Here is a 15502-nt window from a genome sequence, read left to right as displayed (position 1 = left end):
AACACTAAGGTGACAAGAGATAATTTTTTGCTTTGCTGTCTATTGTTGTAATTTCTCCATATCACTGATTTGTATTGAAAAATAGTTTGTTATTCATGAAAACTGCTTTCTGTGAGAGTTCTTAGGAATATAACCTACACATATAACAAAGATTGCCTGTATTAAGATTTAGCCATTTGTGTAAAGATGCTTGATATATGCTGTCATTATTCATGTGAGTGTATAACCTTGAATAACAATTTTCAAGAAAGGAGAGTGGTAAATGTAAAATATTTTCAGTACTAAGTTGTATTCTGAGAGAGAGAGAGAGAGAGAGAGAGAGAGAGAGAGAGAGAGAGAGAGAGAGAGAGAGAGAGAGAGAGAGAGAGAGAGAGAGAGAGAGAGACTATTTAAAAGGTTCAGTAACTTTTACTCTAAAATTTTCAATAAGTATACATGAATTTTCTGTTAATGAAAATAATGATTTTTCAATCCACTTCAACTCTTCCTGGTGTTCACTTGGAAACAAATCAATAATTCACAACAAATACCATAAATCTTACATATGTTTGTACTAAAGATCATGATTTGTATGCTGTGACTGCTGAATCAAGAACAGTCCAATTAGGAGAGGAATCCATCCCTAGAAACTTTAAAATTTATGGTATATATATATATATATATATATATATATATATATATATATATATATATATATATATATATATATATATATATATATACACACAATAGTACAGGTTAGGAATCTATTATTGAGAATGCTCAGAACCAGAAGTGCTGTGGATTTTAGAACACCTTTAATGATGTTTGTTATCAGATAAAGCCATTTTTAAATAGATATCATACCACATACATAAAAGCAAAATCATCATCATTGTAGCTTTGCATAATTTGTCTGAAACACCTTAGCATAATGCATCTCAAGCATGTTCAGAATACTTAATGTAAATAATCATCCAACACTTAATGTCAAATATGTATCATACTTGCAGTTGGGCAAGACACATCCCTATTTTACTAAGAGAAAGACAATTTATTGGTATAAATTGTCTATTTTGAGGAAAAAAGTTTTCATTATAAATTGATTCTTTGTTGGAGAGATCCTAATACTTTAAGGTACAAATTTATCATATATTTATTGCAGGATGCACCACACATTTGTATTGTTTCATTAAGAATGAGCTCTATAAAAGAAATATAAAAGAATATTTTCTTATGATATTTAGCTTAATATTGTGAATCACATGTTGATGTACTCATTGATCTTACCATTGACCTCAAACTTGAGCTGAGAGCAAACACCAAATTCTGTGTCAAACTGTTCTTTTTTTTTTTTTTTTTTTTTTTTTGTAATCCCTGTCAAGTTCTTTTAAGTGTAACTGTTTAATGTGGTAAAGGCTCCCAGTGATGTGAGTAAAATGAGCCAGCTGCCTTAAGAAGTTAGAATGAGGAGCATGTAGTGCCTCAAAATGTTAGTATAGTTATAATACTATTATAGCTATAATACTCTTCTGTTAGTGATGGGACGCACATTTTACTAACTCTTACCTCCTTCATGTTATGTACTTCCCAAAATCTGCTTAGTTTGGAATTCTGACGAGCATTCTCAACTTGTAAATTTTGGAAATCTGGACAAAAGCATTATCAACCTGTAGTAGTACATAATGGTATTCTTGTGTGTGTGACCCAGTGCAGATTGGAGGTATTTACATGCAGAGAAAGGGAAAATCCAAATAAATAATCCAAATGATTAAATAAATAAATTTTGTTTGATAATACAATTAAAAAGAAGTCAGTTTAGATCAACTACTTTTTAACAGGGAGAACTGGACAGGTAAGATGTTAAATGCTCTGACTGGTAAATTTACATCCCAAGTAGAGAGTAATTTTATGCATCAGATAGGTATCATTTTCACCTGTCCACCTAGGCATCCTGTGCTTGTCTACAAATCACCTTTTTGCTGCTGTTAGATTTTTTGTTCATGAGGTGATCATTTTCCCTTTGAGCTTAATGTATATCAAATTCAAAGATATACTCTGGTCAGGGAGTGTGCAAGAAGAATGTGCTCAATATACAGCAGAAGGATTATTTCTAAATATTAAAACATGCTAGTCATGAAAGCACATGATGTCACAACCTCTGTTCTGCAAGGTATTCTAACTTCAGAATCAACACTATGAGCTTACCTCACAAACACATCTAGCAGACAAGTTTTATTTATTTATTTTTTTTTAATTACTACTTTTTTACCTACAAGTTGGAGATGCTGAGCATAGCATTGTCAATATACTGAGGGTGCAAGTGTTGTGGAGACATTGGTGTGACAATAATTTGTCTATGTTCACTTCTTTTCATCTTTATCATGCTTAGATGCTTCTTAATTTACCATATTTTTATTGTAAACATGGATGAAATCAGTTGAATCTCCACAAGGGCCTTATATCAGTATTTGATACTGTTAAATACATTGCTAAACCAGGTTAGTGCGAGAAAATGTTTAATTGCATTATATGCTGGAATTTATGACTTTCACACTCATATAAACTGTTGATGTATATGTTTGTTTGTATAACTTGTATAAAGTGTCCACATAGTCTAATTTAGCATACAAGTGTGTGCGCACATGCACGCGCGTGCACACACACACACACACACACACACACACATTCAAGGGCAGGACTGCTGGCCTTTCAGTTCTCCTAGATTGCAAGAACATCTTTCCTTAATTTAGATTGATATCTGGTCTCTTAAGTGAACAGAAATACAATGAATGTAAAACCATGACCAAAGAGCTAATGACCTTCAAAAGGTTATCAGTGCATTACATACTACAATCCATCTTATTTAATGTGCCACCATATTCATGATGTGCAGTCATTGTTGGAAAAAGTATATAAAATGGGGGTTGGCTAATGGGTATGTCTCCTGAGTCATTCTCCTGTACTTGGTGCATATATAGGTTGAGTGAGAGTATTGGTATTGGCATTAAAATGCTACTTCCACTAATAACTGATGCTTTTATCCTACCATGCAGTAGTCCATGTACTTTTTCCACCTTCCTTTCCTTCCTACAGATGAAACTCATTGGTTGTGGTGGCCACATTATCAACATCCATTACCTCATTGTTGCCATAAATTATGACTACAGGATACATGACAGATTGCATAGATGTGCTAAATTAGATGCAGGGCTAAGAGAGTGAGTGGTTAATTAACTATTGCATAGTGCTATCTCCATCCACTGCTGCCTGTCTGCCTTTTCTTTCTCTCCCTCCACCCTTCATAACCAGCACTCATGGAGCCAAAACAGAGAAGTTACTTGGCAAGATATTGTATAATGCAAATTAATATACAGTTAAAAATGTTCACTTATACATAGGTTTGTATTTTTCAAACATTTTGCAGTCTGTGGATTGATTTTAAAAGATGGTTACTTTCACTCTATCCTCATTGATACAGCATTTTTAATTTCCATTTCATGTAGTGGTGTAGCCACTATCATGGCTTTTCTAGATACCTAGGCTGCTTTTAGACTACCTGGTTTCTTAGCATCACTGTCCACAGCATGATTGTTGTTATCACAGTGCTTTAATATGAAAACATCATTTGCATTATGCCAGATGGAGAAACACTGTATCCAACAAATGATAAGTTAACTTGATATTGCCTTTTTCTTGTCATTCAGGAAGTAAAAATTTATTAGGCCCAAGTCTTGTCTTCTACATATCTGACGTGGGAAAAAAAAAGAAGTCTTTCATTAACTGGGTACTCCACTAAGTCTAATTCCATGCATAAAGTTCTATTATGTTAAGACAGGTTCTATTATGTTAAGACATACCATACAGCTTGTATGGTATGAAAGCAATGACCTTGTAGTCTAGTAGGGATTGTTAACCCAGCACTTCTGCCTTTGAATGTGTTAACTCATTGTTGTCTACTGGTTTTGCAGCATAGCAAGCCATTTCCCTACAGAAAGAGCTCAGAGCTTATAGTGACCAATCTTTGGGTAGAATTGAAGCCACTCACATACTGCAAACTAAGACAGTGAGGTCACAACTTCTTGGTTCACATCCCATAAGCTGGGTGAAGGGGCCCTCATACAGGCAGCTTGCCCATTTGCCTTGCTGCTCCTGGAACTCAAATCCAGGTTTTCTCAGTTGTAAGCCAAGTGTGCTAACCACTACACTATACTGAGTGAATGTGTATGCATTATTTATCCATGGTTGTCTGCTTCTCACCCAACCATCTGTTTCCTTGCAGAAAGAGCTCAGAGCTCACAGAGACCAATCTTTGGGTAGGACAGAGACCACTCACACACTATTCATCAGAACAGCAAGGTCACAGCTTCTTGGCTTAAATCCTGTACCCCACTGTTGCTAGGTGAACAGGGGCTGCATTAAGAGGCTTTTCCATCTGCTTTGCCACACCTACAACTCAAACTAAGGCCTGCTTAGTTGTAAGCTGAGCATGCCAATAATTTTATTGTGAGTAAGAACAAGATTTATTCATACTTCAACATAGCTGGGAAACATTTGACAAGTTAAATGGAAGTGTGTGTGTGTGTGTGTGTGTGTGTGTGTGTGTGTGTGTGTGTGTGTGTGTGTGTGTGTGTGTGTGTGTGTGTGTGTGTGTGTGTGTGTGTGTGTGTGTGTGTGTGTGTATTTACCTAGTTGTGGTTTATGGGAGGGGAGTAATCTTGGTATTCCGTCCCTATATCTATCCAGTTTGGTCTTAAAAGCATGGACAGTTTTGGTAATGACATCTTCACTGAGTTTATTCCATTTGTTCACACTTCTGTGAGGAAAACTATACTTCTTAACAGTTAACTTTCTTCACTTCGTGTCTAAATTTATAAAACATTCTTTGTCCACATTTTCCATTCTGCATTCTCCATTTATCATTCTGCAGATGTTTATTAAATCTCCTTTCTCCTATTTTCAGGAGTAGGAATTTCCAACTTTCTTAATCTCTCTTCATAGGTCGACATAACTCCAGAACCATCTTTGTACTCTTTCCAGTTTTATAATATTCCTCCTTGTATGACAAGACCACACTACTGCCACATATTCCAATCTTGGTCTTATGGAAATTAACAACTCTTCTTATCATTCCTTCATCCAAATATGAGAATGCCATTCTTATTCTTTTAACAAATTCATCATCTCTCCAGTAATTTTGTAAGTGTGTCCAGAGTCAAATTTTCAGTAACTGTTACTCCCAAATCTGTTTCTTCTTTTGATTTCTTTAACTTCACACCATCCATCTCACAGTGATACTGTATTCTTTTCTTACTCTCACCAAACTCCATTACTTTACATTCATTTCCATTGAATTCCATTTGCTAAGATTTACTCCATCTATTTATCTTATTTAAACCATCCTGTGTGTGTGTGTGTGTGTGTGTGTGTGTGTGTGTGTGTGTGTGTGTGTGTGTGTGTGTGTGTGTGTGTGTGTGTGTGTGTGTGTGTGTGTGTGTGTGTGTGTGTGTGTGTGAACGCACTCTCTCTCTATAAAAAAACACACACTTTTGAGGAAATCATTATAATGAAAATTTGTTTTAGAAATATCATGACAATATTGTGAACCATTTAAGATATGATGACGTTCATGGATCACCAGAGTCATTTTCGTACTTTGATGTAGAATAATATTACTGCCAAGCAGGATGAGGCAACATTTCTTTTCCTAGTTAGTCCACAAACATAAGGCAATGAGTGGCTATAACTGAATCCTTTAGTCATTCTGCTGCTGGGATTCTCTTATGCATTACATAAAGGGTAATCTTACTTTCTGAGCATTAAGAATGGTAAACAAAAGGCAGCACCAATGTTAAATTAATGAAAAAGCAAGTACAAAATGCATAATACTAATGCTGAATGTAGTTCCTGTAAGCAGCATAAAAAGAAAAATTCCCCTGTCAGATGATTATGTAAGGGGGCTGTCACATGTCATGGAGTAGCTCTTCACTCTGGAGAAAAGCAAAGGTGGAAACTTGCTGGCATCACTAACATCAATCTGTGAGATGTTCTGCTTGTCATCATAGTGGATAGAGATGATTGTGTATGTTCGCCACACCAACTGCCAGTGCAAGTGTTCCTTGACAGGTCGAATTTCATATTCCTGTTGAGTAGAAAAGTCAATCAACATTATGCACACTACAAAATTATTTGGTTTTGTTAATCATTGTAATAATTTTTAAAGCAGTTTCCACTTTAAAGAGTGTGTCAGAATATGATATTTGTCCCATATGATGATATTTGATTATCAGTAAGTAAATTTGGCAGGGTGAAAGTATGCTATCCACTTTGTCACTGGTCATGACTTTGAAATATTTGTATCACTTGAAAAGAGGCAATTGTTGAGACTGGTTTCTACAACTTCACTTTACATAATTTACTAGACTGAAATTTATCTGTTGTTTATATCAAAAATTAACTTTTTCAATTTCAAAACTTAGACAATGATTGTTACATTTCATTAAAATTTAGTTGTCTGCACTGCTACTATACATTTGAATAAATATTGTATTCATTCCTGTAAGATCTTTAGTAATTTCCAATCCATAACATGTAGAAGTATTTTGGTTTGGTGTAAAATATATAATTATAGCATCATAAATCCTCACTCTTAAGTGAGGTGCTGAGCTGTTTAGACATGAGATATTACATAATACTGTATTTTACTCTTCTAATGCTCTTATAATTTTGTAATTATTCATTCATCAGCTTTCAATGAATAAGGATAGATAATGTCTGTTAGTATTGTATCTTTTGATGTCCATCAGTTAATCTCCAGTCAAATTTATGAATTAATTTAAATTAATATACTTAAATTATAATATACAGTGGAACCTTGGTTACTGAGTGCTTCCCTTTTCAAACAAATTGTTTTTTGAAAAAAAATTTGAACTTATAATTGCTTTGGTTGCTATACCATAATTCAGTTCTCAAAGTTACATGATTTCAAATACTAAAAGGCAAAGCAAAAGCTGCTGTTTATTGCTAATTCATTGTTTCTATAAATATTTCTATTGTTTTCATGTGCTATTTGGATGAGAAACATAATGGTTAAGACAGTAATTCAGTCTTTGAAATAAAGTAAATGTGATCCTGTTGAAGAGCCTCAATGTAAACAAACTGTTTTCAGCTGACTTGAAAGTAATCCCGAGCCAACTGTGGCTCTTTTGAGGACCCAGAATACCATCACCACTGCACAACTGCATTTTCCTAGTAGCTTTGCCAAACAGCAAGATGTCTAGGTGCTATGATCACCTTCATTTTGGCAGTAAGTGGGTTGCTCTTCTCTGTGTCACTCTGTAAGGCTTCCCTCACTAGATCAATGACAAAAAGAATACTTGCACAGTCTAAGCAATATCTTCAGATGAGTTTTGTGTCACTAAGTAAGCAATATCTTAAGATGAGTTTCATGACACTAAGTTATTTCAAAGCATCCTATCTGGATAAAGAATTTCTGAGCTGGCAATGTAGAGTAGCCATCTTGGCAGTGGGAGCATCTGTCATAAGCTGCTATGACAGGATGGACAGGTGTCCAGGAACAGATTAATCCATTTTACATTGATTCCTATGGGGAAAATAGTTTGTTTTCAAACATTTCTCATTTTGAACAGCACTCTATAGAAATAAATTAAGTTTGAGAACCAAGGTTCCACTGTGACAATGTTTATAATAGCGTAGATCAAAGAAATTACACATGCAAGATCACTGTAATACATCACTACAACTACCTGCTTTTTGTCCCCACCAAGCAAAACCACCTGCCAAGTGTGACAACACTTTGTATGGATGTTGTGTTATAATTTCACAGCATGGTGAACTGGGTATCAGTGTGCCTTCTCACCACACTTATTCTGTGTCCTAGCTCAATGATATCTGGTAACCACTTTGTAAGCAGCTGTTGTGCACTGAAGGAGCATGATTCCAAATTTTCCTTAATTTTCAGTGTCAAATTGTATTTCAAGAATAGCACCTTCATTTCAGTGCCATGACATTATGGAATATTTTGTTCATTGTATTTTTAATAGTAATATGAGAGATATAAAGTTTCATTAGCTGCATGATGTTTCACCATGTTGACATTCTCACTTCTAGATGGTGTCTGTGAGCTGTTGCTCCCAGGCATCTGCCAAGGCTGTTTCTTTGTTATCCTTGCAGTGCACTGAAATGTTTTTTTTGTTTTTTGTTTTATGACATTGCTGAATTAGTATGGCCTCTACCAATCAAAGCCAACATATGTTACTGCTCAGATCAATTACTATGAAGGAGACAGGAGAGAATAAGTGAGTTGACTGGTGTAGTGAATGTCAAGAGCATGGTGCTGGTGTGCTTGTGACTGTGACTGTCAAGAAAATGGCAGTAATCTTGCCATGCCTAAGAAAAGCTCTGGCAGTCCTTGGAAAACTTCATTCACTTGTCTTGTATGCAAAACAAACTCCATGAAATCCTTTACTACAATGACTGGTATTCTGAGTTTTTCCTAAGCACACAAGCAGCTTAACAGCTTTCTTGTCGATGATATGCACACAAAAGCTCCACTGTTCACATTGCCACACCAACCAACTCACTTTCTAAATTTGTAGCCTGCCATTTTCAAAGGAATAATCAAGGCTATCACATCTGTAGGACTTTAACCAACAGAAGCCATACTAAGCCAGTAAAGCCACAACTAACTTGTGAAAAATATAGGAGTGCAGAAACAGCCTTAGCTGATGCCCAGGAACAACTGTGTACATGCATGTAGGCTCAAAAACTTAACATACATACAAATTCCACGATAAACCAGACTAATTAGGGTGAATTAGGTTGGTTTTCCTGATAGTTCAGGTTATCTGAATGGTTCGATATCCACTGCCTAAATTAAACTTTATTAGGTATATCAAGTTATGTTTGATGTTGTATTGTATTAAGTACAAGTGTATGTTTACCTAATATTGTATTATACAAAGCAATAAGCCATAATTATGTTAGACTGTGCAGTGAAAACATACAACTGTCATTTTCTTTAAACTCAAGATTGTGCACTGAAAGCAGGGAGATTACTGAAAGAGCCTGCATATTGGAGACACTGAGTTCATTCATTAATGGTGATTGAGAAACCAGTGAAAGATTTGACATGTTCGGTCAGAAGATGTGGAAATATGACAGGGTTCTTTAAATATTATAGAATTTTTTTTGTTTCATTGGAATATTCTTTTTCCTGGTTTTCCCTGTACACAGTGAATAAATATGTATCAAACATTGCAACAAGAACTAAGCATGGGAGTGCCAGTGGCTGGACAGTGTGACCATGTGTTAGGGCTAGATGGGACTCAGTTACTGGGTTCAAATCCCATGAATCCACCAAGACAAGCTGGATCCAAGCACCAAGCTTGAGTAATTGGATCCATTGAGCAAATTATTCAGTATCCTCAGGAGCATAACTTACAACAAAATTTTGCTTTGGAAACCATTTACATGAAACACTGTGACCATAAAATCTAAACATGATAAGCTATATTGTTAACAAAGAAGTACAAATTATCATTTTTATTTGTGGGTGACACTAACCAAGATTTCAATGTTGTTGAACTTCTATTCCTAACTTTGGAATCCAACTTGCTATTTTGTGACATTAGAAGAAAGGTACACTTAATTGGCTACACAGGCTCTCAGGACTTACCTCCTTAGTTGAGTCTGAAATTGGCCTCTGGAAATTTTTCTCCATTCCTTTACTTTTTACAGTTGATTACACCTGGGTTTTTCCCCATTTTCTATGTCCTTAGCTAGTCTCTTTCACACACACACACACACACACACACAAAATAACAGTAAACTCACAATCTGAAAGATAGTTTCTGCAACATCAGTAGTTCCTCCTCTGTATCTACGGCCCTTCCTCCTGTTCATCTGCCTTTCCCGAGACCGTCGCTTCAATACCAGAGACAAACTGGACCCCAGGATGCAGTAGTGTCCCTGCAGCACCTGAAACATAATACAAGAAATGACTAGTCTTCCTAATTTTCTCAGGTATGTCCTTGCTCACTCTTCTCAACTGCCATCCCATGTTTGAGAAATGGTCATCTGTAAAATAAAAGTAAAAAAGTTCATAAACACAGGTTGTCACGGACAAGGAAATATTAGGACAAGGAAACTGGAGACCAAAATAACAAACACAGATGCAGGTCACTACAACAGGAAAAAGGGGATTAACACAGGATGTCATGAATCACAGGACAAAGAAAGCAATCAATTAGCACCAAAAGGGAAAACAGGTTACCCTATGGAAACGTATCAACACCTACTTATGCTCCACTGCAAAATCTGCCCCTATACCCAGATTGGTGTCCTGTACACAAGTACAGTCATGCAACAAAGTCATGGACCTACTGTGTGCCATTTTTGCACTCTGCCTTCCACCTCTTCTGATCCTTGGTGGATTAACTTATCAGCACATAAAAACTTTGATATAAAGGGCAGCAGTTAATTTAAAGGAAGTGATTTGTCATAGTATTAATGAAAAACAAGACTGAAATACTTGCCTGCAATAATCCATATATTATTTATCCCAAAATCCAAGAATTTAATATGTTAGAAGTGCAAATTGATGAAATCATTAAAACTAACCTGAGGATTGCGTACATCCCGGGTGCGTAGCTGAGACACCACCATGTGAGGCTCATCAGCAGTAGTCAACATACTAATGATGCCATCAGGGAAAAACCTAAAATGATAAAAGTGTTCATTAGAACATAATTTCTATCAATACTTTCATATGCAGTTAAGTCTGTTAATTAAGTAAATAATTGTCTAACACACAAAAGCAATTTGGCTGTTCATTTTTTTTTTTTTTCTGCAATGGCAAATGGATAGAAATATGAGGAAGGATTCTTGCATTATCCTTGTACATATCTAGTGCTTGGCAAATATATACTATATATATTTTCAGTGTCCCACTGCCTGGAACTTGGAAGATGGTGAAACCAGTACCAGTGATAGTAAATATAGGAGACTAGAGGTAGTAGTTGTAATTATAGGAGATTAGAGGTGATAGTTGTTGCTGTGTCAGCTTTACAATATTGACACTGTAACAAGATATTTGGCTTTCCTTTCATAAACTGCCTCACTGTGCTGTGCTGCTAAACAAAATTCATTCTCCCATGTGATTCTGAGGTAGTTATTGGTGCTACAAAATGGTTGAGTTGGGAATTGAAAAGACAAAGTATGTGTAGTTTTGTGTAGTGATGTAGTAGAGTACTACACTACTGTAAGATAATTATATATATATATATATATATATATATATATATATATATATATATATATATATATATATATATATATATATATATATATATATATATATATATATATATATATATATATAATTTTATTTATTTATTATTATTATTTTTTTTTGTAGGCTTAAAAAGAGAAAACAATCAAAATGTATTCCAGTGCCATTTGAGAAAGGCATCTCCTATATCATATCATATTATGATTCTACTAGTATTTCCATTTGTCTCCTGAAAGTTGCTGTACAGGTATGGTGGTGAAGTAATCATAGTTTGATAGTGGTATAATTCTTCATTGGGGTATGTTATCTGTTGTAGGATGCATGACGGATGTACAAAAAAGGGGGGAAAAAAGGGTGTTTATAATCTATAGAGGCTTTTAGGTGGATGGCTACTGGCCATCAAATGTCTTTTTCACCAGCACTCAAAATTTCATTCAGACATTACTGATCCCATTATAATCTGTTTTATATTACAAATAACTTTGTATTATGTTAAGTTGATCTACTCCTCTGTGAATTGTGGCTTATAACATGTCATACTCAAGTAATCCCTAGTCTATGGACAAATTGCCAGATGTGAAGCAATTTAGTTATTTTGCCATGGATTTTCAGAGATTATGAGAAAAGCCATCCATCCTATCACATCAAAAACTGGACTTCCACTCTAGTACCTCTAAATTCACCAGCATTTCTGACTAGAGTGAGAATGGAAATTGGATTAACAGGCTTTTTTTACTACATTTTATTGCTGGCATCCCCAAAACAGAGACTCTGAAATGAGACAAAGTAGCAATGAAGTGGCAACCACATTTTTTTAAGTCTTTTGTGATAAAGAAATCCCTTCCTATTTCTTTTAATATCACCTTTTTAATCCTAAAAGGGATTTTATTCACTTACCTGTTTCTTCTACTTTGCACTACATGCTCCCCAATATTATCCAACTCGTCCTTCCCACGTTTATGTTTAATTCCATTCAAAAATCGTGGTCAGTGTTGCAATGGCAACCCTGGTGACCCATGGTAACCCCACTGTTCCACATACCCTCATTCCTCATTCCTTGTTGATGACCACCATGAAGAGGGGAGGCTGGGAGAATTTGCATAGAAGAAACAGGTAAGTGAAAAATCCCTTTTAGGATTAAAAATGTACTTTGTTTCACATAAAACTTGCTTCTTCTACTTAGCAGATTCCCACATTAAAGGAGGAGGGATCATGCCTTGGAAAGAAAATATGAGGATGAGAGTCCACATTATGAAGAGTTAGCGACCAACACACTTGTGTAGGATGTCCTGAAGGTGGTGAGTCAGTGGGGAGTGACAGTGCTACTTGGACCTCACACTGAATGTCTACGATGCACTGAAGATAAGGGAAAGTGTCAATGAAATCTGAAGGAGGGACAACTGGAATGGAACCTTAAGACACAATGTTACCAGCCACTACAACTGGGCCCAGAGCAAAGAAGTCCCCCTTCATGCTTTGGAAGTCCTTCAGGTAGGTATCAGCAAAGACTGAAGGTGTCTTCCAGCAAGCTGCATCCAAAATAGTAGAAACTGATTTATTCTTCCACAAGAGAATGGAGGTGGCAATACCACAGATGACATGGGCCCCTACTCTGAGAAGGGGACAGAGATCCACAGATAGACTCATGAGCCCTTTTTATAGTCTCCTTGAGGAAGAGACATAATGGCCTTAGAGAGAGGGCGTGACTGGTCCCTAACTGACAAGACAAGTTGCCTGGGACAAAGAGTGGAGGATGTCATGTGGCGGTACAATTCATGTGCTCAAACAGGGTACAATAGGTGTTCCTCATCTTCAAGGCCAACCAAGCAGTACAGTTTCCAAAGCCTGAACTCCCTGGCAATAGAATTTGAGGCTGTCTCTGTTTTGGCAACAAATTTGAGCAAGTATGCCAGGGCCAGATCACTACTCTGACGTGCTACCTTACAGGAGAGGGCTTGGAGTTCACCGACCCTCCTTGCTGTTGCCAGAGCCAACAGGAATACAATTTTCTTTGTTAAATCTCTGAGAGAAGTATAACTTAGGGGCTCAAAGGGAACTAATGTTAGAGCCTTCAGGACCACATCTACATTCCAAGAAGGGATCCTGTTTATTGATTGATCTGGGGACTTGTCTTGCACAGGCCTTAATGATGTCACAAAGAACAGTCTTTTTCTGATAGACTGAATCCTTTATAAGAGAAGATACAACTCCTGATGGCTGACATTGACAAGGCACACTGTTGCCGCAAGTACAAGTCAGCAAACTTTTGACTGGATGGGCTGGACACTGTATGGCCATGCTCCTTGCACCACTGGCAATACTGATTCCACTTATACTGATAGTTCATAGTAGTGGAATGATGTTTAACTGCCAATAGGAATTGCACAACTCTTCCTGAATAGCCCCAGTGATGGAAGAGTTGCTTGACAGTCTCCACACGGCTAGTGGAAGCACGTGGAGAGTGTGATACAAACAACAGACACATAGTTGGCGCAGGAGGTCTGGTTAAGGAGGAAGACGGAGTTAAGACAGTTAAGGAGATGAGGAGTGTCCATTGTTGCTTGTACAGTGGAACCTTGGTTACTGAATGCCTCTCTTTTTGAACAAATTAGTTCTCTAACAAAATTTTGAACTCACCTGCTTCAGTTGCCATACATAATTCAGTTCTTGAACAAGTTACTTGATTTCAATTGCTAAAAAAAACAAAGCAAAAGCTGCAGTTTATTACTAATTAATAGTTTTTATAAATATTTGGAGGAGAGACATAGTGGGTAAGACTAATTCGATCTTTGATGTTAAGTAAATTTAATCACATTGAAGAGTAAACAAACAGTTTTTGGTTGACTCAGGAGTAATCCTGAGCTACCTGTGGCTCTCTTAATGATCAACATCATCACTATTGCACAACTGCATTTTCCCAGTAGCTTTTCTTAGCAACAAGACGTTAAGTGTTATGATCACTTTCAGTTTGGCAGTAGGTGGGTTACTCTTTTCTGTGTCACTCTGGAAGGCTTCCCTCACTAGATTGGTGACAGAGAGAATACCTGCACAATCTAAACAGCATCTTCTGATAAGTTCTGTGTCACTAAGTTCATTCAATAAATCCTTTCAGGATAAATAATTTCTGAGCTGAAGATATTGAGCAGCCATCTTGGCTGTAGGAGCATCTGTCATAAGCTGCTAAGATAGGGTGGAATGGTGTCTGGGAACAGATTCATCCATTTTACATTGATTCTTATGGGGAAAATAGTTTTGCTTTCTGAACTTCCTCACTAGAAGGAAGGGAGGAAAGGCATACAGCTCCTGATGGTCCTAATTGTAGAGAGAGGCATGTCGCTTTTGACATAGGGTCTTGGAAAATTGAGATAAAGGCTGCCAATCAAAAACTTAGCCTGGTGGCAAACAGATCCACCAATGGGGAACCCCACACCTTCCACAATGCATTGCACATCTCCTGGTCTAGTGTCCATTCCGTGGAGGGCACTTGCTTCCGTCAGCTGAGGCAGTCTGTAAGGATGGAGGAAGAACCACTGACAAACTGGATGACAAGCTGAACAGAGTTGTTCTCCGCCTTTTCCAGTGTTTGATGAGCTTCCGTGTTGAGCAGAAAAGACTAAGTTCCCCCTTCCTTGGCCAAAAACACCAAATGAGTTGCACTGTCAGAGAACGCTGCCACAATCCAGCCTTGAACTAATTCCACAAAATACTGAAGGCCTAATCTTATCACTCAGAGCCCCATAACATTGATGTGTAGTGCTTTTTTCCAAAGGAGACCAGAGACTGCTCACTGAATCACGGAAGACTAATGCTCACCACCCAATGGAGGAGGAGTCTGTGCAGAGACATAAGTCTGGGGACCGAGAGGTCTATGACTGGGCAGAAGCTGCCCACAAAGACACAACTGAAGAATCCTGGTGTTGGGGGAGTGTCCTCCACCACCACTTTGTCTATGAGCTGTTGTATTTCCACGTTCAAGGCTTCTCCTTTCTCTGAACCTGGCGAGTAAGTTCCAAAATCCATTGGTTCCACCTGCAGGGTTGGACGTGTGGCAAAAGGGATCCAGTAACTGTGCTCCAGGACATTAAGTATCCAATCCTCTGTTTCTATGGCCTTCCATTTGCCCCTGTTCTGATTAATGCAGCCTGCCACTTTTGTGGGTGGAGGCAGGGGATTCGGTTTTGAAATTTTCTCCTTTCCCTTTTAGAAATGGAA

General features: G+C 37.1%; 1 protein-coding gene across 3 annotated transcripts in view; it reads right to left on the bottom strand.

Annotated features, from left to right (window-relative positions):
• Window positions 1-301: 301 nt before the first annotated feature.
• LOC135101464 (F-box only protein 9-like) overlaps window positions 302-15502 on the bottom strand; it is a 51618-nt gene continuing 36417 nt past the window's right edge. For all 3 annotated transcript variants that reach the window (XM_064005443.1, XM_064005444.1, XM_064005445.1), the window contains 3 exons: window positions 10621-10717; window positions 9835-9978; window positions 302-6121 (listed from right to left, as the gene is read on the bottom strand). In XM_064005443.1, the coding sequence (XP_063861513.1) occupies window positions 5927-6121; window positions 9835-9978; window positions 10621-10717 (436 nt within the window). In that variant the 3' untranslated portion in view covers window positions 302-5926. The remainder of the gene's footprint in view (window positions 6122-9834; window positions 9979-10620; window positions 10718-15502) is intronic.

The sequence above is a fragment of the Scylla paramamosain genome, chromosome 6, assembly GCF_035594125.1.
Source record: "Scylla paramamosain isolate STU-SP2022 chromosome 6, ASM3559412v1, whole genome shotgun sequence".
NCBI classification, from domain to species: Eukaryota; Metazoa; Arthropoda; class Malacostraca; order Decapoda; family Portunidae; genus Scylla; species Scylla paramamosain.
Note: the sequence above shows the minus strand (reverse complement) of the source record. Positions and strands in the feature narration are given on the sequence as shown.